Here is a 12,450-nt window from a genome sequence, read left to right as displayed (position 1 = left end):
ATGTCTTCGTTTTTACGATGTCTTCGTTGTCACGATGTCTTCGTTTTCACGATGTCTTTGTTTTCACGATGTTTTGTTTTCACGATGTCTTCGTTGTCACGATGTCTTCGTTTTCACGATGTCTTTGTTTTCACGATGTCTTCGTTGTCACGATGTCTTCGTTTTCACGATGTCTTCGTTTTCACGATGCCTTCGTTTTCACGATGTCTTCATTTTCACGATGTCTTCGTTTTCACGATGTTTTGTTTTCACGATGTCTTCATTTTCACGATGTCTTCGTTTTCACGATGTCTTCGTTTTCACGATGTCTTTGTTGTCACGATGTCTTTGTTTTCACGATGTTTTGTTTTCACGATGTCTTCGTTTTCACGATGTCTTTGTTTTCACGATGTCTTTGTTTTCACGATGTCTTTGTTTTCACGATGTCTTTGTTTTCACGATGCCTTCGTTTTCACGATGTCTTCATTTTCACGATGTCTTCATTTTCACGATGTCTTCGTTTTCACGATGTTTTGTTTTCACGATGTCTTCATTTTCACGATGTCTTCATTTTCACGATGTCTTCGTTTTCACGATGTCTTCGTTTTCACGATGTCTTTGTTGTCACGATGTCTTTGTTTTCACGATGTTTTGTTTTCACGATGTCTTCGTTTTCACGATGTCTTTGTTTTCACGATGTCTTTGTTTTCACGATGTCTTCGTTTTCACGATGTCTTCGTTGTCACGATGTCTTCGTTTTCACGATGTCTTTGTTTTCACGATGTCTTTGTTTTCACGATGTCTTCGTTGTCACGATGTCTTCGTTTTCACGATGTCTTTGTTTTCACGATGTCTTTGTTTTCACGATGTCTTTGTTTTCACGATGTCTTCGTTTTCACGATGTCTTGGTTTTCACGATGTCTTTGTTTTCACGATGTCTTCGTTTTCACGATGTCTTGGTTTTCACGATGTCTTTGTTTTCACGATGTCTTTGTTTTCACGATGTCTTCGTTGTCACGATGTCTTTGTTTTCACGATGTCTTCGTTTTCACGATGTCTTCGTTTTCACGATGTCTTCGTTTTCACGATGTCTTTGTTTTCACGATGTCTTCGTTTTCACGATGTTTTGTTTTCACGATGTCTTCGTTTTCACGATGTCTTTGTTTTCACGATGTTTTGTTTTCACGATGTCTTCGTTTTCACGATGTCTTTGTTTTCACGATGTCTTTGTTTTCACGATGTCTTCGTTTTCACGATGTCTTCGTTGTCACGATGTCTTCGTTTTCACGATGTCTTTGTTTTCACGATGTCTTTGTTTTCACGATGTCTTCGTTGTCACGATGTCTTCGTTTTCACGATGTCTTTGTTTTCACGATGTCTTTGTTTTCACGATGTCTTTGTTTTCACGATGTCTTCGTTTTCACGATGTCTTGGTTTTCACGATGTCTTTGTTTTCACGATGTCTTCGTTTTCACGATGTCTTGGTTTTCACGATGTCTTTGTTTTCACGATGTCTTTGTTTTCACGATGTCTTCGTTGTCACGATGTCTTTGTTTTCACGATGTCTTCGTTTTCACGATGTCTTCGTTTTCACGATGTCTTCGTTTTCACGATGTCTTTGTTTTCACGACTCATATCGATGAACATTATGATAAAGGCAACAGTTCAGAAGGTTTAAGCTTTAGATGATTGTTGGTGATTTCTTTCACCCTTCCTCACAGATTCGACTCTGGAGGACGTGAAGAAGCTGAAGGTCTGCATCGAGTTAAACGGACTGCGGCTCAACAAGCCCCGCCTCCCAGGAGAGCTCAGCCAATGGCTGCCTTCTGGTCAGCGGTCAGCAGAGGTGGACAGGAAGCTCAGACTGGACGTCCCGCCTGTCGGGGGGGGGTCAGAGGCCAGCGCAGGACGATGTGAAGCCATGTTCCTGAGGAGGGACGGATCGAGAGGTAAGATCCAAACTGTGTGAATGTGTTTGACTTCAGGTCTGTGGAACTTTGACTTGTTGAAGACACGCTGCCTCACACATTTACGTCCAAATCTGTGAGCAGCATGTAAAGCTGGAGCTGCTGCTGATCAGTTCTGCCTCTGCTGTCATCAGCCCCCCCCCCACCTCATCCCTCTTCCTCTGCGATTGGCAGAGCCTGGAATAACACCGCCGCTGTGTGTGTGTTCCTGTGTGTGTGGACCGCTGCAGCCTCGTGGCGTGCTAATAGCCGTCTAACATCTCCCAGATGGAGCTGTCACACTCGCTGTAATGCACAGGGAATGTGTTAGCGGCCTCCTCCTCCTCCTCCTCCTCCTCTGTTTGCTGAAGGCTGCTCAGAGCTGCATTCACGGCTCCCTTCAGGATGTCTCTAAAATTTACTCAAATTAAATCAATCCAATTAAACCTAAACGTGCTGTTACACAGGAGGTGCTGGTTAATTCTTCATCCTTCATTTCATTTCAGAGAGTTAAATGAATTCTGATGATATTACATGCATCAGGACATCAGGAGATGTCCACATCAGCTGTAAAAACTGCGTAAATCCAACCAAACCCACTAAGCTAAGCTAACAAACAACAATACATTACACTGTGGCATCATTTATGGAACAAAATGCTGATTCTGTTGTTATTTAAAAGGAAACTAACATCAAATTCAGTTGTTTCTTTTCAAACAAAGTCCCATTTGTCACATTTACTGAAAGACTCAAGTAAGTCGCTTCTGTTTCACTGTGAATATTCGCACATTTCCTGTGAAACAGGAGTAAGAGAAGCTCCCAGGTCAGGATCTGTCCATCATTCTGCATCAGCTGAATTTCAGCTGAATTCAGCTGAATTTCAGCTGAATTCTCTGCTCAGCTGCTGTCTTTGAGCTGCTTTAACGGTGATTCTGTCAGATGAGGCTGTGGTTATAAAATCAGGATTTTATTAGAGCAGAGCGACAGTCTGGAAACGCTTTCAGTGAGCCGACTCATAGCCTTAATGGGCTGATTAAAGTCCCAGATTCTGACAAAAAAAATGTGTGAATGAGAGCAGCTTTGGGAATTCATCGAGATTAAAATACACTAAACAGACTGAGAGTCGTTTCAGGGCCAAAAACAGAAGGGAAAACGGGGTCCGAACATGTGTTTGGGGTCACAGGTCCAGGTCTGCATGTTATAGCGCTCTGCTTCCACTTTTTATGCAGTCTATGGGCTGCTCTTGGTTGCATTGGTGCTGTTGTTGGTCCTTTGGCTTTGGTCAAAGTGAACAAACACCAGCTTTCTGATGGATGGAAAAGAGCTTTTCACTTGATTCTTCTCTGGATCCCCCGGAGCTGCTCTCTGCTTTTTTATTTGTTTTATACACAAATTACGATTTGACCTTAAAGGACAGGAAAGTCTAAGATGGTTCAATTTGAAGCAGAGCTTCACCGAACGTGCAAGAAGTTTAAATTCTCTGAAAAAAAGTAGAAAAGCACGGGGTGAAACCTTCTGAACGCAGGATGCTAACCCTCCCAGCAGTTCTCAGGGAGACCTGCACCCTGTCATCTGTTCAGAGTTCCTCTCGGTTCAGTAAGCCCAGGCTGATTCAGAACATTTACCTCCACAGTTAAACTCTGCTGCTGCTGGGATGTTTCATCAGACTTCTCTCCCTGTGATGCTAGAAGTGGACGTGGACAGATTCATTCATTTTGTCCTGATTCAGCTTGTTGGTATCAGGCTTTCCTGTCTGACCTTTGAGGCTGCAGAGCTGTGCTTGAATGATTTACTTTTTAACAGATGAGATGCACACTTTGTGGCTATTCCCTGCAGTTGCTGTTTTTTTCTGTAGCTTCCAGGTCAAAAGAAGGTCGACTCCAGTCTGATTGATTGTATACGTGCAGGAATTGTTAAACTTTCTAATTCCTTATCTTCATGTGTTAGTCCGACTTTGAAATGTTCCGTTTCGCGGGATTTTAGTGGGATTAACGTGTTTAATTCAGGCTTTGGTTGGACTAACGCAGCAGTGCAGTCTGAAAGTAAGACGACTCGAGTCTGAAGCTCTTCTGCCTTCCCTGGATGCAGGAAACTGTCCTCGACCTGTGGGACGGTCTGTAATCAGAGCTGAAGCCGCAGCTGATTGACAGGTGGGCGTGGCCATTAAATCCAGATACTGATGATGTCGTTACGCTTGAGGCAACGATAACGGTGGCAGTTTGACGGTGGAAACGAGGAGCTGTTTTACAGCAGCGCGCCCAGAGGGACACGGTTAAGTGTGTGACTGTGGAAAATCTGCTTCCAGTAAATGATGAATTCCTGTTGAGGAGCTTCTCACACACATTATGGCGTTAATCCTGTTTGCAGAGAGTGAGTGTGTCGGTGTGTGTGTTCAGGATGATAAATAATTCAGCAGATGGAGGAGGCGTGACTCCCCGCCGGCTCGCAGGAACAACCTCTGGCTGTGTGTGTTTTCTGAGCGAGGCGGCCTCCCCTCCCCCACCGTCCTCTCCGGGTTCTTTGTTCCTCTCTTTCTCTGTTATTATCGGACTCATCCGGGACTGAAGGATGGACGTCGGCTCGTTTGTTGGATGATTGAGCTGCTGCAGGTTTACGCGACATTGTGATAGAACAACTCTCCACAGAAAAGACTCAGTTCCCACAGTCAAAGCTGAGCTTACAGACATGAAACATCAGATCAGCGTTGTCTAAGAACATCCACATGAGCTTCTTCTAACAGCTGAACGGTTCCACGGAGCGACGAAACTGCAAAACTTCCTCAGTTTCAAAAGTTTCTTTAAGTTTCGCTTTGAAGAATTAAAGCGTCACCAAAAGGTTTCCATCCTACAGCAGGTGGATGTAACGCCAGCCGTCTTAAAAACCAGCCGTCTGAACCCCGCACATGCACAGTTATACACGTGCACAGTTATGCACAATGAGAAGAGGATAGGGCCAAGAATAGATCCTTGTGGGACTCCATAGGAGAGAGGAGCAGTGGAAGAGGGCAGGTCACCAACCATAACGGAGAAGGTTCTACTGGATAAATAAGATGTAAACCACCTGCCATGGATGCCAACATAATTACTTAGACGTAATAGGAAGATCCCAGATATGATGTAAGATCTCAACTCTCCCTCCAGTTCATGTCCACCACAGTTGTTGCTTTTTCCTCCTCCAGGTTTATTTCCTGTCAGAACAACTACTTCTTCTACTGAATTACAGCCAATAACAGCGCAGCCTATAGCGCCCCCTCTGGTGACACCACACAGCTGAGTTTATTCACTCCAAACCATCGATGGAAACATGTCCGATTAATTTTTGTTGGGTTTTTTGAGACTTGAAAAGATCGCTTCAGGTTTGTTTTGCTCAACAGAAACTATAGAAGAAGCCTCAGAAGCTTCTGAGTGATGAGAAAGCCCCGTTCAACCATAACTGCAACCTTAAATCTTTCTTTGTCTGCTCTGGTTTTAAACCAAAACAAACCTAAACACGGGCCTTTCCTTTTTCACGGTGCGCTCTGCTGAGATCTGCATCCACATGTTTGCTGTTCAACCTGAGGAACCACAAAATTAAACGTGTTTAAAAGCTGATTTGTCTTTTTGTGTTTCTTTTTAGTTTTCCATGTGGTGCCACCATCCTTCGGCTCCAATCTCCCATGGCAACCAAACAGCCCCTCCCCCCGGCAGCCAGCACCCACAGCGCTCACCTCGCCTCCCTCCTCCCGCCTGCAGGACAAATACCAGAGGCTGAGGGAGAGCCGAAGAGTTACTACCTTCCTTCCGTCTTTACCTAATCTTCCTCCCTCCTTCTCCTCCTCACCTGACCCCCATCTGTTCCGCAGCCATAGCAACGACCTTAAGCCGAAGGGCAAGCGTCCTTTCAAGGCGAAGCACACGGGCGGAGAAACAGCAAAGGAGAGGAACAAGGGAGGAAGCGATGAGGAGGAGCAGAGTGTGAAGGTCAGTTTGTTGCACCTTAAATACGTCAGATTCTTAATGGAGTTCTGACTGGAGCTGCCAGAGAGAGGAGGGGGTCATCTGCATATCATACAGTTTACCTGCTTGTGCTGCGTCTTCCTCAGTGTTTCAGCAGCAGAGTCCTGACTCATCCCTCATGGTTTTATATGTTCACTGGCTGTTGATGGAAATATGAGTCAGGCAGGGACACACACCTGATGCACCTGCATGCGTTCAAACCTGAGCCTGACTGTGCTCTTTTTCCACTTTAGTTCAAGGCAACATGTAAACACATCCAATCTAATGTGACTCACAATGACTCAAACGCCCACCCGAGGGGATGAGGGTGGGAGGCAGCTTGTTTTCCTGCTCAGTATCCATTTACATTTGCTCTAATGCACCACAGCTGCAGGCAAACTGGAGGGAGTGCACGTACGTGCACCACATGTGGACTGGAAGAGAACTTTGTTTTAGTCCTGGAGCTCCAGAAGGTCTCAAACAAGAAAGTTTAGAAGTGAAAATCAGGATTTCAAACACAGTCAAGCCAAAAAGACTGAGAAAGGGAACCCTCTCAAGACAAAATGAGTCAAGTCAGTGAGATATGAGAGTTAAAACAACCACCAGAATGAATCCATATAGCTCACAAGATCAGTATGAGTTTAAACCATGACGAGACATTATTAAAAAACCCAGAAAAACAGGAACCAACAGTCTCATGAGATAGAGACGAGTTTCAGCCAAGATATCCTGGAGTTCCACAGGGCTGAGACAAGACAACAAGTCTGAGTCAAAACCTCCTTTAGAAAGCACAGCGGTTTGGCTTAAAACCCTTAAAAAGCTCCCAGGAGCCACATAGAAGACCAGTTTCAAACTTCACTGAGACAGAGATAAAAATGTCAAGAAGGTCAAAACGGGTCAAAACAGCCGTTTAGTTCAGGGTTTGACATGCAGGTCAGAAGACTTTAAATGACAAAACCTAACTAAGATCCTTTATGAGGCCTAAACAAAGGCCAGAAATCTACATAAAAATAACCAACAAGTCTGAGTTCAAACACCACCAGAGTGAGGTAAACGATGATGAGAAATTGCACTGAAACGTGCACTGAAACGAGCACTAAAACGAGCACTAAAACGTGCACTGAAACGTGCACTGAAACGTGCACTGAAACGAGCACTGAAACGTGCACTGAAACGAGCACTGAAACGTGCACTGAAACGTGCACGGAAACGTGCACTGAAAGGAGCACTAAAACGAGCACTAAAACGAGCACTAAAACGTGCACTGAAACGTGCACTGAAACGTGCACTGAAACGAGCACTGAAACGTGCACTGAAACGAGCACTGAAACGTGCACTGAAACGTGCACGGAAACGTGCACTGAAAGGAGCACTAAAACGTGCACTGAAACGTGCACTGAAACGTGCACTGAAACGAGCACTGAAACGAGCTCGGAAACGTGCACTGAAACGTGCACTGAAACGAGCACTAAAACGTGCACTGAAACGTGCACTGAAACGTGCACTGAAACGAGCACTGAAACGTGCACTGAAACGTGCACGGAAACGTGCACTGAAAGGTGCACTGAAACGTGCACGGAAACGTGCACTGAAACGAGCACTGAAACGTGCACGGAAACATGCACTGAAACGAGCACTGAAAGGAGCACTGAAACGTGCACGGAAACATGCACCGAAACGAGCACTAAAACGTGCACTGAAACGAGCACTGAAAGGAGCACTGAAACGTGCACGGAAACATGCACTGAAACGAGCACTGAAAGGAGCACTGAAACGTGCACGGAAACATGCACCGAAACGAGCACTAAAACGTGCACTGAAACGAGCACTGAAAGGAGCACTGAAACGTGCACGGAAACATGCACTGAAACTTGCACTGAAACGAGCACTGAAACGAGCACTGAAACGTGCACTGAAACGAGCACTGAAACGTGCACTGAAACGAGCACTAAAACGAGCACTGAAACGAGCACTGAAACGTGCACTGAAACGTGCACTGAAACGAGCACTAAAACGTGCACTGAAACGTGCACGGAAAGGAGCACTGAAACGAGCACTGAAACGTGCACTGAAACGAGCACTAAAACGTGCACTGAAACGTGCACTGACACGTGCACTGACACGTGCACTGAAACGAGCACTGAAACGTGCACTGAAACGAGCACTAAAACGTGCACTGAAACGTGCACTGAAACTAGCACTGAAACGTGCACTGAAACGAGCACTGAAACGAGCACTGAAATGTGCACTGAAACGTGCACTGAAAGGAGCACTAAAACGAGCACTGAAACGAGCACTGAAACGTGCACTGAAACGAGCACTAAAACGTGCACTGAAACGTGCACGGAAAGGAGCACTGAAACGAGCACTGAAACGTGCACTGAAACGAGCACTAAAACGTGCACTGAAACGTGCACTGACACGTGCACTGAAACGTGCACTGAAACGAGCACTAAAACGTGCACTAAAACGTGCACTGAAACGTGCACTGAAACTAGCACTGAAACGTGCACTGAAACGAGCACTGAAAGGAGCACTGAAATGTGCACTGAAACGTGCACTGAAAGGAGCACTGAAACGTGCACTAAAACGAGCACTAAAACGTGCACTAAAACGTGCACTGAAAGGAGCACTGAAATGTGCACTAAAACGTGCACTGAAACGTGCACGGAAAGGAGCACTGAAACGAGCACTGAAACGTGCACTGAAACGTGCACTGACACGTGCACTGAAACGTGCACTGACACGTGCACTAAAACGTGCACGCTGACCTGAAATGTTCATGAAGAAAGTGAGGATTCCAGATGAAAGCTAATGAATCTGAGTTTCTCGCAGCCCAGAATGACTTTAAAAATGAGGAAAACGCTCCACGGTTTTAGCTGCTCTGTTTTCCATCTGTTAATCGTTGCAATTATGCTCCTGATTGGAGCTCAGCGGGACGTGTGTGCGCTCTCCTGCCTGCGTGTGTGTAATTCAATTCAGCGCAGATTAGAACGAAGAAGAAAAGCGAGGGCGGATGGAGTGATTGAAGGTTATGGAGGAAGAATAATATTCTCTGCATGTGTGGCGGAGGATTGGGCCGTTTTGACAGCTGCTGCACCGAAGATTTCCTCCGGGCAGCGAGGACGCACACACCGAACGCACTCCTCTGAGTCAGACAGCGCACACACCTCCCGGGTGAAGCTCGCGTCCTGTTTGCTGATGCGTGGCGGCGACTGGCTCCGTTTGACAGGCGCCGGCGCACACACTTTACACACAGACGGGCGCATTAACACGCACACGCTGTCTGGCTGCTGAGCGGCAGAGGCTGTTGCCGTGGCGTCAGTCGCTCGGCGACACAGCTTCATCCGTCTCCACCTGCTTCTGAAGAGGCAGAAATCATCTTAGCTTCAGTTTGGAAGTGATGGATATTTTCAGGTTCAGCTCTGCCTCAGAGCTGCTGAGCAAGGCTGCAGCTGAAACGCCTCATGAGGCAGCAGAGCACTGCAGCCATTTATTACCACCAGCAAACACTAATTAACCCTGATGTCAAAATAATGAACTGTTAAAAGCTTCCCCCTTTGAAGCTGCTTTGTTCCTGTTGGTTTGTGGCTGTAAAGCAGCTCTGTTACCTGCACTGTAATAAAACTGCTCTCTGCATCTGTTCCTTCTACAAACTAAAGACATCTGTGACAGACGATCTGTCCGTCGAGCTCGGTGCTCCCATCAGATCTCAGGGTGCTCCAAATGAAGTATGAAATCCTTGGAGCTGTTTTATTGTCTCCAGACTCCACAAAAGAACCAACGTACCAAACAAAAATGGGTTTAAAGACTAACTGATACAAACCTTCACCTTCAACCTGTTACTCCCTGGTTACTCCTGACGAATGATGAACCTGAAACCTGAAACCTGAATCCTCAACCTGAAAGCACCTTAAATAAGATCCTGTGGAACGCCACCTCCTGTCAGAAGCTTTTCTTTTCTGTATGTTTGAGGTTTGTTGCTAGGTTATGAGTCAAAGTATGATGCTAACTGTGAGTCAAAGGTTGAGTCAAAGTGATGCTAAGTGCGAGTCAAAGGTTGAGTCAAAGTGTGAGTCAAAGTGATGCTAAGTGTGAGTCAAAGTGTGATGCTAGGTGTGTTGCTAACTGTCAGTCAAAGTGATGCTAAGTGTGAGTCAAAGGTTGAGTCAAAGTGTGAGTCAAAGTGATGCTAAGTGTGAGTCAAAGGTTGAGTAAAAGTGTGATGCTAGGTGTGATGCTAACTGTGAGTCAAAGTGATGCTAAGTGCGAGTCAAAGTGTGATGCTAACTGTGAGTCAAAGTGATGCTAAGTGTGAGTCAAAGTGTGATGCTCGGTGTGTTGCTAACTGTGAGTCAAAGTGATGCTAAGTGTGAGTCAAAGTGTGATGCTCGGTGTGTTGCTAACTGTGAGTCAAAGTGATGCTAAGTGTGAGTCAAAGGTTGAGTCAAAGTGTGAGTCAAAGTATGATGCTAGGTGTGAGTCAAAGGTTGAGTCAAAGTGTGAGTCAAAGTGATGCTAACTGTGAGTCAAAGTGATGCTAAGTGTGAGTCAAAGTGTGATGCTCGGTGTGTTGCTAACTGTGAGTCAAAGTGATGCTAAGTGTGAGTCAAAGTGTGATGCTCGGTGTGTTGCTAACTGTGAGTCAAAGTGTGAGTCAAAGTGTGAGTCAAAGTGTGAGTCAAAGTGTGATGCTCGGTGTGTTGCTAACTGTGAGTCAAAGTGATGCTAAGTGTGAGTCAAAGTGTGATGCTCGGTGTGTTGCTAACTGTGAGTCAAAGTGTGAGTCAAAGTGTGATGCTCGGTGTGATGCTAACTGTGAGTCAAAGTGATGCTAAGTGCGAGTCAAAGTGTGATGCTAACTGTGAGTCAAAGTGATGCTAAGTGTGAGTCAAAGTGTGATGCTCGGTGTGTTGCTAACTGTGAGTCAAAGTGATGCTAAGTGTGAGTCAAAGTGTGATGCTCGGTGTGTTGCTAACTGTGAGTCAAAGTGATGCTTAAGTGTGAGTCAAAGGTTGAGTCAAAGTGTGAGTCAAAGTATGATGCTAGGTGTGAGTCAAAGGTTGAGTCAAAGTGTGAGTCAAAGTGATGCTAACTGTGAGTCAAAGTGATGCTAAGTGTGAGTCAAAGTGTGATGCTCGGTGTGTTGCTAACTGTGAGTCAAAGTGATGCTAAGTGTGAGTCAAAGTGTGATGCTCGGTGTGTTGCTAACTGTGAGTCAAAGTGTGAGTCAAAGTGTGAGTCAAAGTGTGAGTCAAAGTGTGATGCTCGGTGTGTTGCTAACTGTGAGTCAAAGTGATGCTAAGTGTGAGTCAAAGTGTGATGCTCGGTGTGTTGCTAACTGTGAGTCAAAGTGTGAGTCAAAGTGTGAGTCAAAGTGTGAGTCAAAGTGTGATGCTCGGTGTGTTGCTAACTGTGAGTCAAAGTGATGCTAAGTGTGAGTCAAAGTGTGAGTCAAAGTGTGATGCTAACTGAGTCAAAGTGTGAGTCAAAGTGATGCTCGGTGTGTTGCTAACTGTGAGCTAAGTGGTAACAACATTTCTGAGGAACAAGATAAAACTCAAGAAAGGGATCAGCCTGGCAGTGAGGGCGAGAGATTCACCGCGAGTTCCTGCTTTTACTGCAGTTTTACTTTTAGACGAATCATCACCACTTCCTCCTCCTCCTCCTCCTCCTCCTCCTCCTCCTCCTCCTCCTCCTCCTCCTCCTCCTCCTCCTCCTCCTCCTCCTCCTCATCCTCCTCCTCCTCCTCCTCCTCCTCCTCCTCCTCAGCTTTCTGTCATGAGCCTCAGGCTTTAAACACAGAAGCAGAGTAGTGGTAGCAGAGGTGGTGACGGCGCTATTTTCACCCGAGTCAGGAGGAGTGTTTTAGACAAAAAGACCCTGACGGTGATAAATGTTTTCTGTTTTCCTCTCTGAACACACACAGGTCTCCCAGTCGGACCCGTCTGGTTCGCCCGGCCGCCGGCCTCCATCTCCGCAGCCCGCGGCGTCCGCCCGGCCCGTGGCGTCCGCCCGGCCCGTCCCACCGGAGGTGCGCCGGCTCATCGTGAACAAAAACGCTGGAGAGACGCTCCTGCAGCGCGCCGCCCGGCTGGGATATGAAGTAATGAGACGCAAAGCATCTGCTGGTTGAATGTTTGTGTTGAAGTGACCTGGAGTGAAGCAGAGCGACCTCCGACCTCTTCTCTGAGCAGAGATCATTCATTCAGGCACTGCTCCTCTCACCTTCCTGGAACTTTAATCCTCCGCTTCCAAAGAAAACAGCTGGAGAGATTTACCGCTCGCTTCCTGTCAGCTCGCCGCCTCCTCTTCCTCTGCTTTGATCGATTGTTTTATTTCCTAAAAACAGCTCCACAGTGTGTGAAAATGTCACAGAAACTATGTCTCACATTAATTATCAGAGCAGACAGTCGACAGAATAATCAAACATCCACTTTCTATTCCCGCTGAATCCAATTCAGGGTCGGGGGGGCGGAGCCTATCCCAGCTGCCTCTGGCTGAGAGGCGGGGTTCACCCTGGAAAGGGGGCCACGCCATCATCAAACACT

The 12,450-nt window shown here is 46.3% G+C and overlaps 1 protein-coding gene across 1 annotated transcript in view; it reads left to right on the top strand.

Annotated features, from left to right (window-relative positions):
• The window catches only part of LOC140288967 (BCL-6 corepressor-like), a 73,844-nt gene that overhangs the window by 39,064 nt on the left and 22,330 nt on the right, over positions 1-12,450 (top strand). Inside the window, exons 6-8 of the mRNA XM_072379228.1 lie at positions 1,701-1,928; positions 5,541-5,884; positions 11,829-12,005. Coding sequence (XP_072235329.1) covers positions 1,701-1,928; positions 5,541-5,884; positions 11,829-12,005 — 749 coding nt within the window. The remainder of the gene's footprint in view (positions 1-1,700; positions 1,929-5,540; positions 5,885-11,828; positions 12,006-12,450) is intronic.

Source organism: Leuresthes tenuis, unplaced genomic scaffold (assembly GCF_036924035.1).
Source record: "Leuresthes tenuis unplaced genomic scaffold, fLeuTen1.0.hap1 SCAF_1, whole genome shotgun sequence".
In the NCBI taxonomy this organism is placed as follows: Eukaryota; Metazoa; Chordata; class Actinopteri; order Atheriniformes; family Atherinopsidae; genus Leuresthes; species Leuresthes tenuis.
This window is presented reverse-complemented; position numbering and strand designations above follow the sequence as displayed.